At 40.3% G+C, this 27,314-nt stretch overlaps 1 protein-coding gene across 26 annotated transcripts in view; it reads left to right on the top strand.

Annotated features, from left to right (window-relative positions):
* The window catches only part of MYO18A (myosin XVIIIA), a 350,017-nt gene that overhangs the window by 221,449 nt on the left and 101,254 nt on the right, over positions 1-27,314 (top strand). For all 26 annotated transcript variants that reach the window (XM_088477757.1, XM_088477755.1, XM_088477756.1 and 23 more), the window contains 3 exons: positions 12,662-12,727; positions 16,766-16,894; positions 24,133-24,276. In XM_088477757.1, the coding sequence (XP_088333883.1) occupies positions 12,662-12,727; positions 16,766-16,894; positions 24,133-24,276 (339 nt within the window). The remainder of the gene's footprint in view (positions 1-12,661; positions 12,728-16,765; positions 16,895-24,132; positions 24,277-27,314) is intronic.

Raw genomic sequence — 27,314 nt, 5'->3', positions numbered from 1 at the left:
CATTGGTACAGGAAAGTTATAGCAGAGTTGTAAAAGTAAAAACTAGAATATTATTGATGATTATTTTTGGGGACGTTGTGGGGATAGATACAGGGAAGCCATCGGGCGCTGCAGTGGTTACTGCACAGAGATGCAAATTGAAGTTGCATGGAGATCCATGCAATTTCGATGAGCGTTTATGGGTGGTAACTGGGGGGTGGCTACCAGTCACGTCCCATGGTGCGCCAGTAGTGCATCTTTGTACGCACATCAGCGGAATCGCAACCCAGCCGGTGGGCATCTCAATAGCACGCCCATCTGCATGGCATTACCATAAAGATAGTGGCTATGCCAAAAGATGCAGCCACTATTTCCACCTCTGAATCACCCCCTGTATATCTTATTGCATTGTGTGATATTGGCTACCAATATATAGATTTTATTATTAAAATAACTCTCTAGTTTCCATTTTTACTTATCACATGTCCTTATTATTCTGGAATGTCAGATATGATGTTTCTAATCTTCAAAAACATTGCTTGGAAAAATTCTTGTTTTTTTTTAGTTACTTTTGAAAAGTTTTTCCCTAGAAGAGCAGCCTGGTGAGGGTATTACCTAGGACCTGGTTCCTTACCTCACATTATCAATTATGGCGATTCATGTGGGATGGAGCAGTGGAGTCACCCTTTCAAAGTGCCAATTAGAAGTGGATACTGGTTAGACAAATAGCACAGTAATCCATTCAGGTACCTCGTACTGTGTGCGCCTTCCTCAAACTTACCCAGTGACTTCACAGTTCCAGCACCTGCAGAACTTTAAAAATGGCGGCGTTTGAGGTGGTTTCAGCAGCAATTGCGGGGCAAGCAATGGAACCTTGGGCTGCTACCAGTGGGTAACTTCTTCGGGGGAAGCTAACTGTACAGTAAATGTCAAATATGGTTCCTTAATAGGAACTTTTAGTGTGAAAATATAATTATTGTCATTTAATATATGTTTTAAATTGCTAGTTATTATTTTCTTTCTTTTTTTTTATCCTCCCAAATGTTACTTCAGATAAAGCTGTTTGTATGATAGCAGTAGTTATGCATGTTATTTGTATGAGGTTGCAAAGATATATTTTCATGATTGATTGCAAGCTTTTATCTAGCATAAAATAAGGATGTAGGAGGGGTTTGAAAGGAAAAGCTTTTGATATAGGCTTTAGGTTTATTCCCCTGGGTGCAGAAATGCATATTGTGTTCTTCCACAAGGAAGCGTGTGTACATCGTGATCTTCTTTTAAAGGCTTTTATTGCGCATAATGCTCCATTTCAGATCCTCTCGATTTGGTTCATGTTGTTCGACATTGTTGGTAGATGTATGAAATGCTTATTGTGTGAGCTTTTTAGATAATAGAAGGTAGGGGGCTATCATCATTGTATTGGTTATACATCTATACTGTGGCTTCTGTTTCTCTGCTGAGCATTTCTAAAGTGAACATTTCTTTTCTGAATGTTTTTTTTTTGCATTATTATTTTTATATATTTTTTGTCGCATATTGAGTTTCAATGTTAACCTTTTTTTGACATGTTCTTTGTGTGTTGCAAGTATGTACATATTTTGACATATTTTGTCTCTCACATACGTTCTAGCACACAGTTTGACATGGTCTGTCCTTGTATGTAGCTGTATGCATTGGCATGCTTCGTCCCTTTCTTATCTACGTTCTGTCCATCTAGAATGTACCAGTGACTGTGCAGTGTGACATACTAAATCCCTATCTTCATCATCCATGTGCTATGTGACAAGTTCCTCCCCTCCCACCTAAAGTAGTGTTCATTCTAGCACCCTGCACCTATCACTACCTGTGCAGTTCCTCTTTCCTGTCTGGGGTGTCGTTCTCTTCTCTGGTGCTTCTAGAACACACTGATCTGTATCTCAGCTGAGAGTTGCATTAGCCAAATGTGCTAGAAACACCAGAGCAAAGAGCGACACCCTAGGCAGAAAAGAGTAACTGCGCGGGTTGTGAAAGGTGCAGGGTGCTAGAATGAACACTATAATGTATAATAATTTATTTCAATTTGTGAAATATGGCCAGAAAAGACCCATTTAAATTTTCATGTAATTTTTATTCTGTTATAGCAGAGTAACAGGTTTATATGATGTGGACATGTATGTTGATGTGTTGTATGGAAGGAACGGGTTTTTTAAGTTGACTATGGTAGTTGCAATTAGTCTTTCCCAATTTTTTTCCTCTGCATAAATACTTAGAAAACACAATAGAGATATTCAAAATCTACATCAAAATACTCAGAATTTATTTGTGGACTAATATTTTTCAATGCTGTAATGTTCAATGATACCTTAACAGACTCTTATGGTCACTAACAGCCTCCAATACTTTCCTTATGGCCACTAGCCACTTTTTTCAAGATGAATTCTCCATTCCTTCATGCACTCCGCCTAGATCGCACACTGCAGAATTAATCAATGGCACCAGCGTATGGCTGCAAATTGACGTTTGGACATTATATGCATAAGACATTGCAATATTGGTAAAGTTAACAAAGTGCGCAGATTAACATGGGGCACATACCTGTATTGCAGAACTCGCTGCTGAATGAATCCAGTCCATATAGATTACTGCGCAGTCTGATATGTACCATCCTTATTTGTACTTGTGCATTGCTAGATAAATGATCACCGCAGATATGCCCACATACACCTATCCTCAAATTCTGCCAAATAGTTGATTTTGCGTATTAAAAGACTGCTATTTTAAAACTTTGGGCAGTCTTGCATGGGATTCACCAATGTTTCAAAGCCGCAGCCTATTACATTTACCCCAATATGTGAACTTAAGGCACAAAATTGAGGAAAAAGCATCAGAAGTGCAACAGGCATCGTGTAACATATGGCTCATAAGGGATAGGTGTATAAGGACACATCTGTAGAAGCTGATTGGTTTCTAAGGGCATCTTCTCTACTTTATATCAAAGGTTTGATGCATCTTCCCCTGATTGGCAGCTCTGTGTTTATTATTCCAACATTCAGGCAATTTCTAGGAAAGTGCTTTGGAGGGAAGGTAGTTTAAATCCCGGCTGTCGGGATGCCGGCACTCAGAATGCCAGCACCGGAATCCCGACACCAGTCAGAATCCCTGCGCCAGCATCTCGATGGGAAGTAGTGGGGTTAGGGGGATGGTTAGAGTTAGGCAGTGGGAGAGGGTTGAGTTTCGGTTTAGGCTGCGGGGGAAGGATTAGATTTAGGGGTAGGGTTAGGATACTTACTGACGGGTGTCTGTATCCTAACCTTGTGGGGTTCTGACTGCCGAGATCCCGAATTCCAGCATCCCGTACCCAACCCATTTGGAGTCACTTACTGCCCTTACGGCATGTGCCGCTGTTACACCTGTATCTGAGATTAAACAACAGATATATGCCACAGTACATAGCTGATGACACCAGTCTTTCCGTCACATTCCTGCCCATACTCAGCAGTGGTCTCCGCTGACCCCATAGTCTGGAACCTTAGCTAAGTACAATATTATCTTACAGGGCAGGTATTTTTATTGTATGGCTTCAGCTGAGCACCTGTGCGAGTTTCTTGTAGAAACAGTGTTACATAAAACTGAAATTTTCAGTCATTAAAAAAAAAATACTCAATACTTGAGTTAATACTTGAGCCATGTCTGAGAGATGTATTAAAATGTTGAGCATTTATTCTGGGAGACTAAGAACTGATACAAATATACAAAAAAGGCTGCACTTCTTAAATATAGCGTATGCATTTCTTTCTAATTTGAAGTCTATAATTTATTACCATTTATATAGCGCACACATATTCCGCAGTACTTTACAGGGAATATTTGGCCATTCACATCAGTCCCTGCCCCAGTGGAGCTTACAATCTACAGTATGTTCCCTATCACATGCACACACACATACAGTCAGGTGCATAAATATTGGGACATTGACAGAATTTCCATATTTTGGTCTCTATTCACTACCACAATGGCTTTGAAATGAAACAAACAAGATGTGCTTTAACTGCAGACTTTCAGATTTAAATTAAATTAAATCTGAAAGTCTGCAGTTAAATCACATCTTGTTTGTTTCATTTCAAAGCCATTGTGGTGGTGAATAAAGGCCAAAATATGAAAATTCTGTCAATGTCCCAATATTTATGCACCTGACTGTGTATGTGTATATATATATATATATATATATATATACTAAGTAGACAAAAGTGATTGGACACCCCTGTTCAAGTGAAATGGTCCCATGCATGCCACTGCACACGAGTTCCAAATGGCCACTAATGTGGCGGTTTTGACAAGAACACTTCGTAGGGAGGCCCATGCACTTGCAGTTCTATGGAAACAACAAATGTTTTTATCAGGACAACAATGCCACCTGTCATGTATTCAGGGTGACGTTGGACTGGTATACAGTAAATTCGGTAACCCAGATGGACTTGCCAGCTCATCCAGATCTTAACTCCATTGAGAACCTCTGGGACGAATTGGTAGCGACGGGTGTATTATAGGCCAAGTCGACCTTCTTTAGTGTCACAGTTGGTCACTGTACTTAAGGCGGAATGGCAAAACATACCGCCTGCTGTTGTCCAGGAACTTGTGGACAGTTTGCCAAGAAGGGTATCTACAGTAATCACTGCACGTGGCAGATCTACAAAGTACTGACGTCAATAAAATCTTGTTGATCTATTTTCTGTCAGTGTCAAATTACTTTTGTCTATATAGTACATCTATAGTTATTTGGTGCATTTGAATATTTGTGATAATATATGCAAGCTTCCCATACTATACAATGCATATGTGTTTGGCCGCAGGCAGCGGCTTGGAATACAGCCTGCACAATATCTATTGCACTGAAATTCTTATCCCTAACATGTCAGCAACAAGAGATTTATAAATCTTGTTTAGAACAGAGTACTGTATATTTAATATATACTTTGGTGCAGAGCTGGTAACATTGGGTGTAAAATAGCTCTTGTTGTGGATGGCTGAGATAAATAGCCCTAGGTCTTACTTGCTGAGTGAGAACGATGTATTTTTGTGTTGCAGTATTCTGATTTCAACAGTTTTTTTGTTTTCCTCACAGTACATCCATAGTATGTGTATCATTTACATTTTGTTATAAATATGCACATTGCGATAATCCTAACAGAGAGACTACAGTAGCAGCTCATTGTTGTTGGTGTAAGATATTATAAATACATAATGCATCAATCTTCCACTATTGCGATGCTGAAGCCTCTGCAATTTAGAAATCAGAATTGACCTTTGCCAACCAGCTCTCTGTAGTAAAGGCAGATGTCCACAATCATCGTCCATTCTTGACACACAGGTTACAATTCAGGGCCTGATTCAGACCCGGTCGCAAGCGCTGTGTGCTCGCAACCGGGTCGATGGTGGGTCAGTGCGCATGCGCGCGACAGAGCCCGCTCCGTCGTACACATGTGCGAGACCCGGATAGCGACTGGCAGCCCGTCGCTCCGGGTCTCGCAACAAAGGGGGCATGCTGTGGATGTTGAGTGACAGCACGCCCCCTTTGGTGGGCGGGCCGGGGGAGTGGCTGCCCAAACGGAGGCGTTACCATGTGAACGCCTCCGTCTCTGGCCGGCCCCACTGACATCAGATGTCAGTGGGAGAGATTTCGGCTCTGTTAGAGCCGAAATCTCTCTGGGGCTTGCGGCAACGAGACCCTACCACAAGGGTCTCGTCGCAAGCCCGATGGTCGCGATCGCGACCATCTTCCTGGCCGCTCGCTATAGCTGTGGGTGGTCACCCACAGTTAAGCGAGCGGCCAGGAGGCCGTTTTAAAAAATAAAAATAGCCCGGCCCTGATTCAGAGCGAGCGGCTCTGAATCAGGGTCTCAGTTTTAATTACCTGCTAAATTGCAATGGACATGTTGGATGTGGTATATTTTGTTGACCGCATAATCTCGACATTCACAATGTCAAGACTGGCAGAATGATTGTGAATGTCGGTATTTGGTATGCTGACAATAGGTTTTCCCATTTTCTTTTACTAGCCTTACGCTAACCACAGCCTAACCCTAACTGTAACCTAAAGCTGGCCACACATCTAAAGATTATCTGTCCAACCAGCCAACTAGTTGATTGGTTGGAATGAAAGTCTGGTAACGTATGGGAGTAAATGATGATCAGCAATTTGCTCCTAAATGCCAGAAAACGGATGAAAATGGTCGTTCAGAAAAGTTTAAATGTTTTATCTAAACAATTTGTTCAAACAACAGTTTCTGTCCATTTTCCGGCATTTGGGAGCAAATTGCTGATTGTCATTTGCCTTCATATCTTACCAGATTTTCATTCCAACCAATCAACTAGTTGGTTGTAAATTGGTCTAGTGTATGGCCAGCTTTATCCTAAAACCAGCTATCGACAATCTAAGTGTCTACAGGTATATTGTGTCGGCATTCGGGATGTCAACAAACGGACTACATATTGGACCTATCATTTGCACATGTAACCATAGGGGTTTCTATAAAACATTGACTTTGTCCTAGTACAACACCTTGCTTTCAATCTAGCAGAAAGTCTACTGAATCTCGCCTCCATCATCTCTATCATTATAGAGATGATGTCTTTATTACCTACTTAGAAGAACCGTGTTTTACATTTTTAAAGGGCAAATAGCGAATCCGGTTGTTGCTATATGGTGATCATCATGCACACCATAGTGACTTCATCACTGGATGGAGCCATTTTCTTGGGTATCATAGAATAGACAAGTGGAACAGAACTGTACATTATGTGGTTCTCTCTTTTTGCATATTATGCTTCTTAAGTAATAAATGGATAGCATACTCTAATATTAAGTAGTTTTTCTTTTTAAGTTAGGAAAAAGTTCAATTAAGGGAGTTATTGCAGCGATATACAGGTCAAAGCAATTTATGTATGTTCTAGTTAACTTAAATTGGAAAAGGGCTATGCCATGTACATCTTACCTCCGTGCGCTACAAGTCGCGTTAAGCGGCTTGAGTGCTGTGTGATTTGGTAGCACTGAGTGTCTATTTGTGCAAATGTTTACCTTGTATCTTATTCGCAAAGTGATATGAATAGGACGCACAACAGCTTCTGCTGAATAAAATGATATATGGCATGCCTATATTCTGTGTGCGACTGCGGTTATATTTACATGCAAAATGCTACCTTACAATGTCACAGCCACTGACTCTGTAACGTATAATTTTGCATGCAAATACATACACCCGTAGTCACACACACAATATAGGCATGATGCATATCATTTTATTCTGCAGAAGCTGCTTGTGTGTTCCATTCGCATCGGCGCTACCGAGTCACGCCACGGCATGGCGTCTAAAAGGCCTGTTTAACTTGCAAGGAAGTAAGATGTATGTGAACACATCTGTAAATCTATTGACTATTTATCTATCTATACCCTTGTACATAATAGCCGACTAATTATGATTCTGCCGCACACAGCGCTGCGCACAGCATCAGATCTACACAAGGGTGTATTAATATTAATGTGCAACGTGTTCTGCTGAAGAAAAGTTGTTAATGAGTATTATAAATCAGTGGGTAGCAGGCTCTTCCAGCAGGAAATGTGAGTCGTGACAAGGAGTGCTAAAGAGCCCAGCATTGTCTCCTACTGAGAATTGGCTGAAAGGTAATGGGCGTTTTGTCACCATCATGGGAATATTATTGAGTAAAGGTATTAACCAGCCCCCATAAAATAGACTTGTTTTAACATTATTCATTTTTACATGGAGCTTTAATGATCTTTTATTCTACTTCTACAAGCTGCACATATATAATCAATACAAAGCAAAGGGTTTTCATACTTGATTTTATTGAACAGTATGTCTGAGAGAGGTACATAAGTTATTATGCATTATATACTGTGTGTGTGTAATATATATATATTTGTAATTATTTTAAGCTATGTTTACTGATTTGTTTTAATTGCTCTGGTCATTGAATTTAATATTCTATAGCGTTTATTCTAGCACCTTGCACCTGTCACTACCCGTGCAGTTCCTCTTTCCTGCCTGGGGTGTCACACTCGGCTCTGGTGCTTCGAGCACACTCAGCTGATGCAACAAACTGCTGATATACAGAGCAGAGTGTGCTAGAAGCACCAGAGCAGAGAGTGACACCCCAGGCAGGAAAGAGGAACTGCACGGGTTGTGACAGGTGCAGAGTGCCAGAATGAACACTATTATGTACGTTGTATATTATTCTCTATATCTTTACCTCTTTCCATCCTTACCAATGTGGCATCTCCTGCCCATGTTTATACATGCACTTTGACATTGTCCCTACAAAACGTTTTTATCTTATAGTTCTTTTCTACAAAATCTCATAATATTCAATAGCTATTCTGTGCAGCAGATAAACAAAAATAACAATATTTGTTGCTGGTCAGTGATCATACGCAAAGGCATGATCTCCTAATACTGTATTACAATCATTTTTTCTAAATTCAGTTTGCACCATTTTAGGTATTTTGCCTCATATCTATTTCTGGAACACCCCAAGTCTCAAGCATACTCGACATTAGGTCCTATAATTTCAAGTTAGTTAGTTTATGTTCAGATATGTCGTCATCTGTATTCTTCCTAATTGTGAGGAGGTTTAGATTAACATCTGATGCTTTATAATAGCAGCATAATAATCTAATTTAATAATAATCTGTAGCATTACAGAAATTATCCTATATAAATGCAAGTGTCCCTGGTGGACAATGAAGTGACCTCACTAGCCAATATATGGAAGTGATGATGTCACTACTTAGTGTTGTATTTGTATATCCTATTGTTTAAACAGGCAATACATTTTATACTGTTATGTATTTATGCTGCAATAAGTAGTAAGATTTTGTACTATACTAGGAAACTTTTGCACCCTAGTAGAGAAATTCTCCTATATTTTCACAATTTTATTCTTAAAATAAAATATATACTAACAAAATGTATACTAACCAGTTCATTTTCTTAAAATAAAATACAAAGGATTTGCATTGCCCATAGAAGTATATTGGTTCATATATGAATTTATTAAAGGTTGAGTCATGAATGAGAGAATACCTGTAAGTCATTGACTTGCAGAACCTTTATACAGTACAGCTACTCAGACATGAGCAGAAGATTGTTTTTTTGCTGATTTCAACAAAGTCAGTTGTTGAATTCAACAAATGTTTTAGTAAAATATACACTATAAATGTGATATTACACTTATACTGAGACATACTTCTGAAGCACCTGTAATGGCTATAATCTTGCAGAGGTGTAAAGCTAGGTACACACTTTAAGATTCTGTCCAATCTGGCTGGTTGGAATGAACATTTTGTAATGTATGGGAGTAAATGACAATCGACCATTTGCTCCCAAACACCGGAAAACTGACAAAACCTGTAATTCAGACAAATTGGTTAACTCAAACAGATTTAACCAATTTGTCTGAATGACCATTTTTGTCTGTTGTCCAGTGTTTGGGAGCAAATAGTTGATTGTCATTTGCTCCCATACGTTAACCAGATTGGACAGATAAATCTTATAGTGTGTTCCTAGCTTTAGGTACCGTTTGGGCTATATTTGGGGTTTCTGTCCATCTTTTCTGTGTGATATTTATTTCAGAGACCCAGAGAACACGCTGCATCTATTCACAACTCATGAACACCTGACAATAGTTACCCAAGCCATTACTACCTTTGCTTCCTTGTAACTTAGTAAGAACCCAAGACGGGATGCAATCGGGAAGTCGGCTGACATTATACCGACAGCCGGCTTCCCGACTGTCATATCCCGGCGAGGGTGAAATGCCCGGCATCTAGATGTAGACGGCACTCATTTCACCGACACCGGGAGACCGGTGCACGGCATCCCGATCGAAGGGATGCTGGGCGCCGCGAGCGGACAGCTGCGCGGGGGGGGGGGTTAGGTTTAGCGCATCTGGGGGGGACTTAGGGTTAGGCACCCCCCCGGGAGGGTTAGGGTTAAGCTAGGGGGAGGGAGGGTAAGAGTTAGGCACCCCCCGGGGGGACTTAGGGTTAGGCACCCCCCCGGGGGACAGGTTTAGGCAGCGGGGAAGTGGGGGTTAGGTTTAGGCACTTACAGGGTTATTAGGGTTAGGCACTTACAGGGGGGAGGTTAGGCTTAGGCACCCCTTAGGAGGGTTAGGGGGGGTTAGGTTAGTCATTACTTGCCTTACAACGATCAGGATTTCCAGCGCTGTCGGGCTGCCGCTGCCGGGATCTGTTCCAGTGTCGGGCTGCCGCTTCCGGCAATCGAACCATCATACCGATTCCCTAAAGACACCTATTGTGTCAAGTTACATTTCTGCATTGTAGGGCTTCTATATTCACATTTTGTAGAGTGATGTGGAATATGCTGATGCTTTATAAATTACACTAATAACTCTCCAATAATCAGTTGGGTTAAATATCAGACATTTCTTTTGATGTGCTAATGGAGCCTAGACAAGCAGTTTAGCAGCACAGTATTAAGGAGACATCTCCAGCATAACCCCTAATAAAAAAGATCACTCGATAAAATGCACTCAGACATATAACACTTTCACTACTATTTTAGTACGAGTTTTGTGGTTTAAAATTGACTTTTTAGCATCGCAATTGAGAAGCAAAGAGCAGTATCCCATCTATAATAGTCGTTTGAAGTACAACTAGATAGCAGATGGTGGTAAGAATGACACTTGGCATGTGTTTTAGATTTGGAGGTACTAGAAGTGTCATTCACTCTGTTCATTGAATTGGAGTTATACTTTGGTATACAACATACCTTATCATATGTTTGCTGAGCTTCGTAAATATATTGTTTTTGTCTTTTGCAAGTTTATATACTCCACTTAAATATCACCATGAAAAGATATTTAAAAACTGTTTGTCTAGCAATGTATGACCGCCGATTCGGAGTCACACAAAGCTCTACATGCGGTCACATACGAATTACGGATATTTCACTAACAGAATGCTAATGCGACTGAATGCACGTCTTCATTCATACGCACCGCACTGCCACACACTTTTGCAGATGAAGCCATCATACTTATCGGGAGTCGTACCTACCCCGTGCCAGGTGCAATAGATCTGTCTGAAATAGGTGTCCACTCAGCATATGCTCAACTCGCAAACACTGGCTAGACGCCCATGACACTCCACAAGGAGGTTCTCCTCTGTGCGATCGACCCAGCTGATACCTAGAAACTTCCATCACATGTACAGAGCGAAACGGTCGGAATCACCCAGAGATGTGCAAAGATGCGGATATTTGCTATGGCGCAAACGCATTTTGCTAGAATTCACTCGAAGTGGCCACATATGAAGCTACATGAATCAGGCCCTCGGCGTGTTGTCTGTTTTGAGCACAGATAATAATTGTCTGTGAGGTGTCACTGTCTCAGGAAAGAGATGTGCAAGCTGAATGTGTACAGCATATGGCTATGATTGCCAATGCAATGTATGTTGATTAGTATTAATGGGAGTAATTTTCCTGCAAGACATTATCTAAATGTAGAGTCCCCAAGAACTGTAGATGTTCAAACTGTAAGGGGCCATGTCTGTACTTATAAAAATATAAATATTTATTTTTTTCCTATAATGGGATAATGAAACTGTACCTCATAGTGGAGGCAGACATATTTTTTTTTTGTGTGTGAGGGGGGGGGGAGAAGGCTCTTCAATCGGTTGACTAGTTAGTATATCGACATGGTTAAGGCGTAAAGCTCTTTGACTTTATTTCATACTTCTTAATGCAAATAGCAGAAGGCACAACCCTTTGCATACAAAGGGCACCCAGTGTGGTACCTCTAGTGCTATCATTGGGCACCCACATATGACATCATGTTGGGGGTTCAACCCAATGGGGACATCAGATAAATGGTTTCTGACAGAAGATGTGGAGGACATCATGATACACTACACGTAACCTTTTTCACATCATGGCCCAGATTGTCTGGGAATTAGCTGTAGTGCCCACTGTTCAGTTTGGAATTACATTTTATTGTTATTTAGGTTAAGTTTAACTTACAAAATTGTAAGTATTATAATGTTTTTTTTGTGTACAATCTATTTATATTGAAACAAGATCAGCACAAAATACGTAAGGCCAAAAGTGTCCCAAGGACAAATAGATCGCATTCAAACCAAATATGAAGTATTATGATATATTACTTATTTTGTAGTTGATGCTACAGAAATGGTTTTCAAAAATATCACACGGCAAATGGTAAATTTACTAAAAGTCAATTTTAATGGATTTTAAATTGCTCTAAATCAATGTGTTTCTGGGGCTAAATCGCACATTACTAACATTTAAAAGAATTATATAAAAAATTGTCTGTTAGTAAATCGACCTTTAGTAAATTTACCCCTTGGAGTCATTTGTGCTGCTCCACTCTTGAGTAATGATATACATAAAAAATGTTGGCTTAAATAAATCTAAACATTCATGTACTTTTTGCATACAGATAATGGTTGGTGTTTGCAGCAATGCATTATATCGTCTCTCCTGTCTTTAAAGTGACAAGTTTGGATTCATTTTCATTTCTCTAACGCATATATATGAGAAATGTAAACTAGGTCATGTATGGTTTTCAGTCTGTTTTCATTGAATTATATCCAATGTTTACTTTAAGTGGTGGCCAAATATTTATTAGTGTTTTTGATCCTTTGCAGGCTGTAGAAGAACTTCTAGAATCACTGGATCTAGAGAAGAGCAGTTATCACATGGGGCTGAGCAGGGTATGTATGCGTTCTCTGTATTTGTGTCGTTTGTGATTAATAGTTTTTTTTTTCTCTACAAAATATATTTCATGACTTTCTTGATTTATGTCATGTATGGTGTAAACAGTTGTCATAGCAACCATAGAATATATTTATTTGAACATGTGAATTTACTGTATACACTGGACACATGCAATGTGTGTATTACATGTACAATGCTGCTTAGTATTAGTTTTATATATTTTTCTTGTTTGTTATGGATAAAGCATACTACAGGTTGAGTCTCCCATATCCAAAATGCTTGGGACCAGGGGTATTTTGGATAACGGAATATTCCGTATTTTGGAATAATTGCATATCATAATGAAATATCTTGGGAATGGGACCCCAATATACACACAGAATGCATGTATGTGTTATATGCACCTTATACACATAGCCTGCAGCTCATTTTATACAATATTTTCAATAATTTTGTGGCTCAAGCAAAGTTTGTGTACATACATGAAATAATTTTATGTTTCATTTACACCTTATACACACAGCCTGAAGTTAATTTTATACCATATTTTTAATAATTTGTGCCTTAGACAAAGTTTGTGTACATTGAACATCAAAAATCAAAGGTTTTATTATCTCAGTCATGCCAAAATTATTCCGTAATTCGGAATATTTGGATATGGGAGACTCAACCTGTACTACAATGCTTACAGGGGCTCACCAAATAATGGTACCTATCCCATTTACCTTACTGAATTGCGTGAATTAGAATTAATCTATTTTAGTATCTAAAGGTGCCCATCCACAAGACGACAGGCAAAAGACTGCATGATGACGACATTGTAATAGTGTAGTCGTTTGTCAGTCTGTGATGTGCCTTCACTGAACGAGCAGTCGTTCAGTGTAGGCACATCAATCATCTGCAAACATGATGAACCTGACGTTATCGTCAGGTTGTACAACATATTTGTACGATGATAGATGTCTAAACGATCAGCAGGGCGCACGCATCGCTGGTCGTTTTTGATATTTTTAAACATTCTGTAAACGATTTTCAAACTATGATCGAACGATAATGATATCGTTATCGTTCAATCGCTCAATTTAATCGTCTAGTGGATGTGTGCCTTAAGAATTATACAACTGTATTTCAAAAATTTGCATTGGGCCATAGATATAATTTGTGGCAATTTTCTCTTTAATTAGAGGCCAAGCATTTTTGAGTTGAGCTGTTTACCCCAGATAAAACGATGTTGGTCACAAAGGCTTTGTATGTCTGACAGTGTTCTGTGACAGCATTATCACACCTTAATTAGACTGACAAGGGAGCTCAGGGAGGCGATAAAAGGATTATGGAGTCAGCAACGTAAATAGTAGAACTGTTCTAAATTGTGCTCCCTCAAGCAGATTTACATTACAAACTGCTTGAAGTCCTTTTAACAAAAGTATTTTATAGTGTCATCTTTTAAAATTTGTCAGTTCTAATGGGAAATTAATAAAAAGTTTAGCGTCCCTTTAAACAGAATCCTAATGCGCGTATATCTCTCTCTGTGGGTGATGCATAGGAAAAGTTAGTTACAGTATGTGTTTGTGTTTTAAACAGCACTTGAAATGGACCATTAGAATATCATTGGCTGCTGAGGGAAACACCACCTCTTCCTCTACACCAGTTTTCATTTATGTTATTCAATGTGCATTGATCTGATCCAGAAATTCATCAGAGCTATCCGTGTGACTGGGCCTGGTGCAGAGATGGATGCATATCACACAGCTGCTGTGTCTCTGTGATCAATGCTAATGCCGCAGGAGTCATCTTGGGTAAATGGACTCCTCCTGCCGACTTCTCTGATCTGCTGCATCCGGTCATCTGTGAGAACATTATCGGAGTAGGGCCGGGTACACATCAGCGATATATTGGACGATATATTGTTCTGACGTAGATTGGAACAATACATCGTCCATATCGCTCAGTGTGTAGCTCTCAACCGCACGTTCACAAGTGTCAACAACGTTGTCCCATCTCATGTGCTGCATGTCAGTTGGGATGACGTCACTGATGACTGCATGCAGGTGGATGGAAGGGTATATTTCGCAGTCGTACACTGGATCGTACAGGGTGTATGACCGCCCAATATATTTCTTCCATTGGGCGACGGGTCAGCTGGGATACACATCGTTCTGATGTGTACCCGGCCTCATCCTCAGGTTACTCAGGATGGCCAATAAATTCACGCTGCTGAAGCCAGTGAAGCTGCATCCAAGGACGCAGTCACTGGCTTCAGCACGTCCCCGGTTTCTGGGATGCTGTTTGTAGCTGCCCCCAAACGTCAGCAGCATGTCTTCATGCTGCAGCGTTTGGGGCACTGCAAGCGACATTGCAGCCCCAGATCTGCACATGCACAGTTCTAAAATCATTGGAGTTGTACATAAACATTGATTTAGTTAATTACCTATTTCTCCTCGTTCCTTGTTAAAAAAAAAAAAAAAAAAAAACCCTCCCCAGTATATTACTATTACATGCACAGTTTGAGCAGCAGGTAGAGGAAGACGCATTGTGGTAGTTTAAAAAGAAAGATGCTCACAGTCAGAGGGACTTAACTGCACGTGCTCCAGCCCCTGTGGGTGGAGAAGTCTTACCGGGCCCATTACCGTAATTCCGCCACTGCCCACGGTCATCATGGCCTTGTGGGAACGTCTGGAAAATAAATCCCTTTCTCTTTTTACCCACAGTCGTCAATAAATGCTTGTTTTTAAAACTGGTTTCAGGAAATGGTAAAGCAGCTTTTAACATTTTTGATCTTATTGCCTAAATGTCTGTCTAAATAGGCCATACTCCCGATGAATCAGACTCCGCTCTCTTACAGTACAATGCCACATGAGTCTTGTTTATTTTGTACTATTCATTAGCCTATTTTTGCATCCATATCTCTCTTTGTCAGCAGTAATGTCCCTGTGTTTAGTGCTCATACAGCCAGTAGAACTCTGCGAAAGGGATTATTTAATCACTGTCTGTTGGCTTCAGTTAAAAGACCATCATAGGCTCTTTTGTAAATGCCAGCGATCATATCCTACATCAATGAAGCCTTTCCATTAGCAGAGTTGCAGAAAGCCGCATCATGTCCAATTTTAATGGGAAGATATTGAAGATTCATCTGCCATTCACCCTCGCACAATGCACTGCATGGATTTATTAGAGAAAAGTACTGGGCACACTGTGGCTGGCATTATGTACAGACCAGGAGTTGCTTCCCACAGGCAGAATTCCTCATGCAAATGAGCTGCTGGAATACAGGAAAGGCTCAGTGAGTTTTCAGGCCCTGCCGATTAACACTTTCATCCTCCTGGACGATCACTATGCTCTGTTGGGTGTTTGTATGTGTCCAGTGTACAGTCTGGACAGCAAAGGGTGCAGCTTAGGAATCCCAGCTCCTTACTGTTCTCTGATAAAGGAGAGGTCACTCTGCTGCTTCTAGTACAGCTCCATATTATAAACAAAGTGTGTCTGTTTATTCTTTATAAATCTAAACCAGCACTTGTTTGGGATGTAGACAATGTAGCACATTCATTTTCTCCTTAAGTATACTAATCCCACCCCTTAAGTGCCTTTTATATAAATATAACCTAATGTAGAAATAATCAGAAAAAAAGCTATGCCCAGTGTTCCATGTGAAGTAGGAGAATGGAGATATGGGTAACAGCCGGCACGTCAGCAGGTGAAGTTTTACCAGTGTGCTGCACACAGATTGAATATAATTTTAACTTTACATGACACAACCTATTCATCACCGCTTATCTCAGAGTATGGGTTTGTGATCACTCACATCGATCTCTCTACCCTGTGGTGACCTGGGGTGCTCTCTCCGTTGTTGTACACATACATATACACTGTCAGAAAGAATACACACTTCTACGTGATATAAAGGCATTTAACATTGTGCAGGTTTCCTTCTAGTAGTTTGGGATTAGCACAGTAACTGCATCAGAGGGTCTGCAATACCAGACACTTTGCAGGCGTCTCTGGTCTAAATCTGCTTTCCCAATCTTTGTCCTTCCCAGGTTTTCTTCCGAGCTGGCACATTCACAAAGCTTGAAGAACAGAGGGATGAGCAGACCCGGAAAAACCTCATATTATTCCAGGCCGCTTGCAGAGGTTACCTGGCGCGACAGCAGTTCAAAAAGAGAAAGGTACAGTTTGCTTCCTAAACTGGCTCTTCCAAAGAGACGTTCTGGAGCTTTCCCCCTTCCTAGTAACCTAAAATGGTAAACTCCTCGCCTTTTATAAAAGTTTACAGCCTGATGTCAGATGGGGGGTTTCCTTGTAAACGTCTGCATGAACTGGGAGGGACAGACAGGTCGGGGTTTTTTTTTTTTTTTGTTTGTGCCATTTCTCAGCTGAGCTGTGTTACAGCATAGACTTTATCAAGAGCTTAGTCACACAGCTGGGATGCTGCACTTTCTGATACGGTAAGGGCTATGTGCTACACGATTGTCATTTGGGTTGCTAGAGTGTTGAAGTGCAGTGAGACTTTTCAGTGCAGGGTCTTATGTGTCTGTGGTAAGTAGAGTTCTGGAAGCTTGGCTGTGTATGTATCACAGCAAGCTCCAGGTAACCATTCCCTTGCTGATTCCATTTATCTACACACAAAAGGACTTCCTGATGAAATTTCCTAGCTTTCTAAAATCATTGGCTAGTTCGCCCCACAGTGCTGTGTCCAGAGTTTAATGGCACTCACCATTTGTTGTGCTAGACCTTGACTGTTCACCTAGTAGTCTACAAAACAGATGCAGCTGCTATTGTGTATATTTAGTTACAGTACATGTCATTTTCTTAATATATCGCCTGAACCTCGCGTAACCATTGTAATTCTAGCATACATGAAATCCATCCCAATGAAAAACTTGTCCAGCAGATTATGGCTATGGCACAATCACACATATGTCCAGTACCATTCCCAGTTTTGTATGTATAGAAAGTGGGCGTGAATGCTTAATGGGAAAACCAACATTGTTCCTGGCATAATCTCTTGCATGGTTTTATATTAGGATGGATTAATAATCTTCTGGGAGGAAGGTGTATATCTGTAATCACGTTGCAAAGGTGATATGACTTTTCACGCTGCATTAGGATAAAGACACGTACGGTTAGGGAAAAATCATGCTGAGACATTTTATAAAAATAAATTCTATCCACTTCTGAAAGACGTAGAAGTAGACGTGGATAACAAATATCCCAGAAACTGGGGTCTTGGAGTTGGACCCTGACACTCAGTTATAGATGATAGGTACATGTGACCACACAGCATATGACAAGAATTTCAGGGTCACTGAGAGCCGAGTTCATGTCACTGAGAGCCGAGTTCATGTCACTGAGAGCCGAGTTCATGTCACTGAGAGCCGAGTTCATGTCACTGGCAGCTGCTGGGGATTTTTATTTTTATAAAAGGAGAAATATCTTGGTAATATACATTGATTTAACATTTTAATAAACGTATTATAGGCACAATATAATTTCCTGATTTGAGGGCCATAGGTTCAAGAGGTTTCAGGAAGACTGACAAGTTTTTGCTAATAAAGGCTTTGTAATATTTGACAGGATCAATTAGTTTGGAAAGCTGCCCGCATAAAACACAAGTAAAAATGTTGGCGTGTTTTGATTTTTCGTCATTGCCTAGCGCTGAGTGCATTTCTCGCTCTCATTACAGAGAAAGACCAAAGTCACTAAGTTATTGTTACAGAACAAAAGTAAACATCTTGCCTAAATAAATTCTGAAAGAGGCGATTGTACTTGTCAGCACAATTACAGTACTTATCATTTTTGGTTACCCAGCCACAAATAATAATTATATACTCCCATTTCTTCTCTAAATAAGCCTTTTTTGTTGTTAAAATGATCATTTTTTTTGCTTTTTAACAAAGGAGCTGTGGAGAGCTGAATCAGTGTTGTTTTTGTGCTGGATATATGTGTTTACACAGTTTAATCTATAAAGTTAACGTTATAAATGAAGTTTGTTGGTTTTTGAACGGTTTTCATGTAACAGCAAGCACGCCTTGCTCAGGCTTATTTATTTTTATGTATTTGACTTCCCTATATATTCCATATCAGGAATAAATCTCTGTTTGATGCCTTATACATAGTGGCCCTTAGTGTCAATTGGATTTTTAAGCATGACAAGAGCTTATACTGATGCTGAATATCAACCTACAGGCAACTTGTATTGTCCTTCTCTGTACACAATTGGATTTTCTGGTTAACTTGTGAAGCACACTACTCAGAAATCCTATTGTACTATGTAATGAAGGGCCAGTCACTTTGTCCTTAATGTGTACTGTATATGCTGCAAGGTATTACACTGAATGTTAGCTCAATAGGATCCCACAATATGGTAAAACAAGTTTACCTGCTGACACCCACTCTGATCTTTGTTAGTTAACTTAATACACTCAAATAGTTAAAATAGTTCATCTTCATGAGCTAATTGTTGTCCAGCAATAATTGTCTTCATAAAAGGCCTATGGATTCATTAGAGCAAGCAGGACAAAACTTCATAATACATTCAATATTTAAATTTAATTTTGTACAGGGCATTGCATATAATACAACATATAACAAATGGCATACAAAAGTTCATATACAGTAATAGAAAACTTACATAGTTGATATTGTTTTTTGCCTGAGACGAACCAGAATAAGATGGACAGGTTTTTGTTCCCATGGGAGCTCTCTTAAAAGGCAGTGTTTATGCTGATAGGAGGAGTAAATTGACCCTAAGGGATATATTTACTAAAGTGCGGGTTTTTAGAAGTGGAGAAGTTGTTCATAGCAAACAATCAGATTCTAGCTGTTATCTTCTAGAGATTAGGTACTAGATAAATGCTAAGAAGAATCTGATTGGTTGCTAGGGGCAACAACTTCACTTCTAAAAACCCGCACTTCAGTAAATATACCCCTAATTGTGAATTATAGGTTGTCCAAAAATAGGCCCAAACCTGTTCCCTTCTACAACTTTTTTGATTCCTCACAAAGACTTGATTCCTCATTCACTGAACCTGGCATAGCCTTCCACACATTTCTATATAAAAATGTTGATTATATTTATGAATTAAGATTAGTGACATAAAAATATATAACTGCAGACTCACTAAACATCAGTTACACACATACACACACACACACTCTGTGCTTCTTGTGTCTGAATTTAAAATGTAACCCAGGCTTCCCAAATTATTAAATATGAAGTAATTTGCTTTGAAAGTTCATATTTTATTACAGCTGCTACCTGCAGACAGAAGAGACTAAGAGCCGTATTCAATTAGAGCGGACCCGAGATACTTCCGTCTCCCAGACTTTGCGCCTACATCGCGTGTTTTGTAGGCGGAAAAGTATCGCGCGCGTGCCCGCTTTACCCCATATTCAGTTTGAAAGTACGCAAAAACTGAACCTGGCGAAACTTGAACAGGCAGAAAGTACTGTCATATTTGGTTAAATCAGCATGACATCCCCCAAAAAATGCTCTAACATGGGGGATAGCTATGGTACCCCCCGATTTGGCTTGCTAAAGGTATTTGGTGTTTTAAACGGGCTCAATAGCTGCTAAATAGCGTTTTTGTATAAGTGGTGCAGAATAGTATTCAGGAGGTTTTTTTTGCAGAAAATAACTTATCCCAGCAAATTTGGGGTACTTGAAAATGGGGGTCAGCATATTTAAAGTTGCTAAAGTTAAGTTGAAAAAAATCGTGAAAAATCCACCTGCCGCAAGCACCTGCAATGAAAAAAACACCTGGGGCATAATTGGGGCCCCCCCCAGAGTCAAGTTTGCTAGTTTTTAACTTTGTCCCCCAACATTTTTTTTTTTTACGCCACCAAATTCAAAGTAATTTTTTGGGGTTTTTTAAGTGTCTTTAAAAATGTTTTTTACACAGTTTACCTTTGGGGGACTGTCTGAAGGCTGCAGGGGGGTTCCTGCAACGTTGCACCCCAAAACCCCAATTCTGCACTTTTTTCCGCCTCCTATTGATAGGCGAAACTTTTCCGCCTATTACATTGCATTGACTTTCCACCCAGGCGGAAAGTCTTTCAAAATGAATACGGAGTAAAGTCAAAACAGGCGAAAATGACGTCATCGGTGAAAAGTTTCCGCCAAAAACACACGAAAACGGCTTTTCGCCTCATTTGAATACGGGCCTAAGGGTCATATTCAATTGGGCGTGAGAATAGCAAAAATCCTGCACTTGCGGGGTTTTTCCTGCAGGTACAGGATTTTTGCTGTTCAATTAGGTGCTGGGTTTTTCAGGCTTTGAGCATCAGGAGGTTTTTTTCCTCGCATCTCCAGAGCAAGTCTGATTTTTCGTATTACTAATTAAGCAATTGGAAGATTCCAATTAGCTTAATTAGACCTTAATTACTCACCTTCCCAAAGCAGTCTCTTCTGCATCCAGCGTCAAGGCCCGGTCTCCCTGAGCAGGGGTTAGTTTGTCAGTGTGTGTGAGTGTTTATGTATGAGGGAGTGTGTGTGTGTGAGTGACCCTCCCGTGTGTGTCCCTCCCTCTCCCACAACCATTTTTTTAATTGGATACCGCGGCTATCGTGACCGCGCATACACGTGACAATCCAAAATTGGGCGCAAGATTTTCTACCTCGCTAAACCTCAAGCCCAATTGAATATGCCCCTAAGTAGCCTATTTATCAAGGCCGTTTTTTATAAAATAATGCAGAAACTACAGTTTTTGCATAAATGTTATGTATCATCGCTATGTACTAATTGCCTGATGCAATCTCCTGCAAAAAGCTAACTACTGGTGCAGATCGCAGTCCCCATTATTATCGATAGGGACTACGATCTGACCCCTATGTACCAAACTCTGAAAAGTGAAGCTTTTCTGAGTTTGGCCCCATAGGTTTACATCACCCTCAGATGGTGTTAACCGTTTTACGACTATGGAGGCTTTACACACAGGAGAGGGATCTTACGATCCCTGTCCCGCAGCCTCCAACTGGCTCCCTAGTCTGACACTGTGCGCATGTGTAGTGTCACATTCCCCCGGAGGAGTCTTTCACAAATGTCAGACTCCTCCAATATGCGGGGGATGTAACTCGTTGGGATAACAGTTATCGCTACCATGAAAAATATCTGCTGCCATACTGATGGTTAATAATTGTGCCAGTGCTACGATTATTAATACATAGACCCCTATATACAACCAATATCCCAAGTTCACAGCTTGTGGAGAACCTTTCAGGCCTGAGTTACGCCTGCTTGTCAATTGGAAGGAATGACACCTGCTGATAAAATAGACTATGGGAAATTAATTTGATATTTACACAAATTTTGGCCTCACAGCAAAGGAATAGGTAAAGATAATTATCTGACTGTTTGTGCCCTTTGAAATGTTAATGTAATTTCCTATTCACTGAGGGGCTCTTTGACACATTGTAATAGTAAAAAAATCTGTTTTGAGACATCTTTTACAGACACATATTTTGATATTAATTTGAGAATTGTACCTCTTATCAGGACATACTAATGAGACTTATATACTGCATAAGTGTAGTGTAAAGATATCTCTCATTTTACACTGAAGTGCCAAAAGTCATGGGATAGCAGTATGTAAAGGTATTGGTTGGTAGTGTCACCATACTGTTGTAATCTGACATCTCATTAGTCAGGTTGAACACCGGTTAGGCTGCTCATGGCAAGTTGTGAATTATCGGAGTTCGAACAGGGCATGGTAGTGGGTGCCCGAAGGATGAGACATTACTGAAATCGTGTGGACTTTCAACATTCCTTGATCTACGGTGTCACGTGTGTACCATGAATACCTCATGGAAGGCATTACCATCCACCGCAGACAGCGCAGTGGCTGACCATGGGTGCCTAATGACCGTGGCCAGCGGCATATGGCCAGAATTGTCTGTGGTAACAGACAAGCGACACTGTTGTAAATGACTTCCACATTCAAACCAGGAGGTACCAGACGCATATCCAGCAAGTCAGTGCTGCGTTCTTTAGCATCCATGGGATATGGGAGCAGAAGAGACACCAGAGTGCCCCTGTTAACAGTACGACATCGGACACCACTCCGGTGATGTCGCTGATTGGACACTGGAGGAGTGGCAATATGTGGCCTGGTCTGATGAGTCAGTTACAGTTGTTTTGGGCTGATGGTAGGATTTGAGTGTGGCACAGACCCCATGAGGCCATGGACCCAGTAGTCAACAAGGCACTGTGCAGGCTGGTGGTGCTTCCATAATGGTGAGGGGTGTGTTCACGTGACATAGTTTAGGTCTGCTGGTCCGCCTGAACATGTCATTGACTGGTAACCACTATGTTACATTGCTTGCTGACCATTTGAAGCTCTTCATGGACTTCATGCTCCCCCACAACGATGGAATATTCCAGTAGAATAATGCACCGTGTCGTCCCAAGTTGTTAAGAATTGGTTCAAGGTGCATTCTGGAGAGCTCCAACGAATACTGTGGCCACCACATTCACCCGACATAAACTCAATCAAGCATTTATGGGGCATGGCGGAGAGGTCCATTTGCACCCAAGATACTGCACCTACAAATATCAGGGAAGCTATCCAGATGGCATGGGTCAACCTCTCTCCAGTGGTCTTCCATCCACTTATGTCAAGTTGCTGCACATCGCTGGGCTAAAGGGGGGTTCTACACGATACTAGGCATCTATCCCATGACTTTAGGCACTTCATTGTATACATACTGTAAGGTTGGCTTCATGATTAAAATCCTAGATAGACTGTTATGTAAAGGTAATAGTTAACCTGTCTCAAGTTAGCTCCATCATGACATGAGCACTTCCGATCTGCACAAATTGTGAACTAGGTATGTGTGTTGTATTTGCTGGCTTATGTCTGCAGGTAGCAGCAGTAGTACAGTATACAGAGGTAAGCAGCATGTGGTCACATTTGGGTGGTAGAACATCTGGATCGTGTTTCCCAACAGTGGTTCTAGTATGTTTAAAAAATCTTCGTTAAAAATATAAAGATCTAATTAATCAATTTTTTTCACTGTTTTGCCACCCCAATATGGTGTTCTTGTTTCATCATCTCAATCTTATTTTATTTTTTTTATTTTCCATCTCCCCAACATCTGCCACTTTCCATCTTCAGTCTCATTGGCTCGTAACGCTTGCCAGTTCTTTATTTGTATATTCATCTCTCCTGGTCACAGTTCTGCCTTTGACATTTATCTCCATCTTTCTTTACTCTTTCTCCCATACAAGGCGTGTTGGCTACACTTTATCTAAATGATGTCCTTGGCATTATTCCTGACTGCTGAAAGCTGCTTGTTTTCTTTATGTCCAAGCTACATTGCCTGCAGATTACATCTTTTATTATCGAGTTATTATGGTTTCTCTACTTGGTGTATTGGAAGCACTGATCCCTGTTGTATGTTGCTGTAGATACAAGAGCTTGCTATTCGCTGCATCCAGAAGAACATCAAGAAGAACAAGGGAGTGAAGGGTTGGCCCTGGTGGAAGCTCTTCACCACTGTTCGGCCTCTGATAGAGGTGCAGCTGACAGAGGACCAAATCCGAGGCAAAGACGTAAGTTCCTTAGAAAATGCTATGAGATCCAAACAGCTGTGTAATAACATCTTAAAATTATGATCTCAATGTACCTTTTAACCTAATTGCAATCACTATATACATTTACTAGTAATGTAGAACATTACTGAAGTAAAACGCATAATCCACCAGCCTTCTTCTTTTTAAGTAATAAATGGTAATTAGAAAAAAAAGGCTATTTATGCAGCATGTTTCTTGTTATCTGATTACAACTGAGATCCACATGAGCAGTGAACAGTTAAACTGTAAATGGTAGTGTGTTTCCCTGGAGATTGCAGAGGTACAATTGTAACCAAGTCCTCTGTTCTCAAGCCGTGTGTGTGTGTGTGTGTGTATATATATATATATATATATATATATATATATGTATGTATGTATGTATGTGTGTGTGTATGTATATATATAAAAATGTGTTAAATATATTGGCCCTGATGTAAATTAGGTCATTATACACGTTTGCTTGGTGACCCAAATGTGGCACCTCAAATCTAATGTGCCCGGGGCGCACTGACAAATGAGAGAAGAGGAGTGAGAATGGGGGTGTTAAGATTAAGTAGATAGGAGGGGCCATGGATAGAGTAAATATATACAGTGGAGCAGGGGTGGGGCAGAGTGAAGGGCAGGACAGAGGAGCTTCCAGTTAAAAGTTCACGACCCCCTTCACGCATTACCCGAATCCACCGGGCATAAACACAATTCTAAGTAGAGAAAATAAGGGTGCACATCATTAAAAGATTTCACAATTATTTGAAGAACACCGGTAATAAGTGGCGTAGCAACTGCCCCTGCAGACCCAGCGGTGGCATGAAGGCACCAGCAGGGCAGGCCGATGCTGTAAGCAAGGTACGCAGTGCAGGAGGGCGTCGGGCTGGAGTGTTGCCTTCCCCGCTCTGCTAGCAGCCAGTTATCCACTGTTACCTGCACTGCGACTCCTGTCCATACAGGCATCATGGATCTACCCTGAGTCCACTGCCTCTGTTGCTCTGTACCAGCCTACTCTGCTCCTTTATTGCCTTAGTGAATGTTAGTCTTTATTATAAAGTTAGGGAGATTATATAATTTTTATTTTATTTTTTGATCTATATCTCTTCCTTCACAACACCTACCACATGAGAAGTGTTAAAAATCTATTTTTCAGGGTAAAAATGTAAAAGGGGATGACTTTAGTCATGTGTTTGAGTATAAAAATAGCATAACTTGCATATAGGTATGATGATTTGTATATATTCAAATTATAATGCCCACAATGCAACTCACCTTGTAGGCAATCCAAATATGCGTAAAAAAATATGGTGGATTTAAAGCATATTAATTATTAGCAGGCATCGGTTACATTTAGTAAACCGCAGACAGAATATGATACCAATAGGTCCTTGGTTATAGTTCTTGTGTGCTAGGCCATGGCCATATGCATTTAATAACAGGTGACTTTTGTCAGTGGGCTGGCCCAGCACTTTGCACAACATGTTTAAAAAGGGCAAAGTAGCCAAGCAATGCAAAGATAATATCGCCTATACACATTTATACAATCATAGTAAAATTTCAATATGCATGAGTAATTAGACAATTTTTAAAGTAGGTGAGTGTGTGTGTGTGTGTATTTTCATATATATATATATATATATATATATATACACACACACACACACACACACACACACACACACACACACACACACACACACACACACACAAAGAGAAACTTATTTATTGAACAACATATAGAAAAATGTGCGTCGGGAGAGTACTAAGCTAGATTAACAGTTTAGTAAGCTGTCTTGAAAGACGCACCTGATAGCTAACGACAGCGTGTATAGGAGTATTTCCTTTTGGGGCTAGTGAGATATCCATGAATCCTGCAGTTAGCAGGTGCAGATTTTCAACCTCCCAACTAAGGGATACATCACACATCTTGTGCTAATAAGTTTCTAATGACTGTTTATACCAAAGTTTAAGGCTATTAAAATAGACTCTTTGAATCATTACAGTTTCTCCAAGCTAGCAGGTAACCACTAGAGTGCACAAGCAGGTCTTCTTTGTCACCCATATTTTGCATGCAACTCGATTTGGTTTTGGAGACCCTTTACTGGAGACGTTGCAGTGCCCTTAAAGTGACCTAATCATTGTCAATGATGACTATTCCCTGAAATATAACCCTGCAAACCAAGTGAAGTGTAAATGTTATAATAAATGTGAGCCGAGAGACCTGCTGTCTCTCCTCCTCTTGGCTGTAAGCGGCTGGTGGTAGAGATGTTCACATTACATTTATTGTACACTGGAGGTTTGTCTGAGCGAGGAGGAGTGGCAGAGAATATGTTTATGATTATCAAGAGCTGCACAAGGGAATTTCGACTTGCTCTATTACTTCTTTGCTGAGGGAAAGGAGAGTGCTGTGTTAGAGAAGATGTGAAACTATTGTGGCCTCCCATGGGTACAGAACAATGTGCAGAAGTTCTCTGCTACCAACAGATAGTAGCTAGGTGTGTGCTATCTGACTGTAGCATGTCTGTTGTTTGCTGCTTAACATTTATAGGGCAAGAGTCAATTCTAGTCTAACACATTACATGAACATACAGTACAGCAAGAGTGGTTCATTATTCTAATCCATTGCAGTAGGCTATGAACTAGTGCATATCAGTGTCTCCAGCACAGTAGAGTTACACTTCTAATATATGTAAACCCGGGGCGACAAGCAGGCACACGAAGAACGTACCATGAATTTTTGAAACATCCCCCTTTTGTCTTTTTTCTTGATGATTCTAACTACAAAGTGCAAGAAAAGGCCATTGAGTCAGCCTAAGCAATAGGTAATCATTGAATGGATGGGGATGTCTTCATCACTTACTATTCTCCAACTTGACAATCAGAGCTTTGAGTATAAGCATAGGGCCCAAAATGTTGCGACTTCTCTCTAGAAGAACGCCAATTTAGAATAGATTTGCTTGAGGCAGCATAACATTTGTAGATGGTCATAAATCCAAACTGACAATTATAATCAAACCTATGAAGTTTGTAAT

Source organism: Taudactylus pleione, unplaced genomic scaffold (genome assembly GCF_031769625.1).
Source record: "Taudactylus pleione unplaced genomic scaffold, aTauple2 ptg000203l, whole genome shotgun sequence".
Classification (NCBI taxonomy): Eukaryota; Metazoa; Chordata; class Amphibia; order Anura; family Myobatrachidae; genus Taudactylus; species Taudactylus pleione.
Note: the sequence above shows the minus strand (reverse complement) of the source record. Positions and strands in the feature narration are given on the sequence as shown.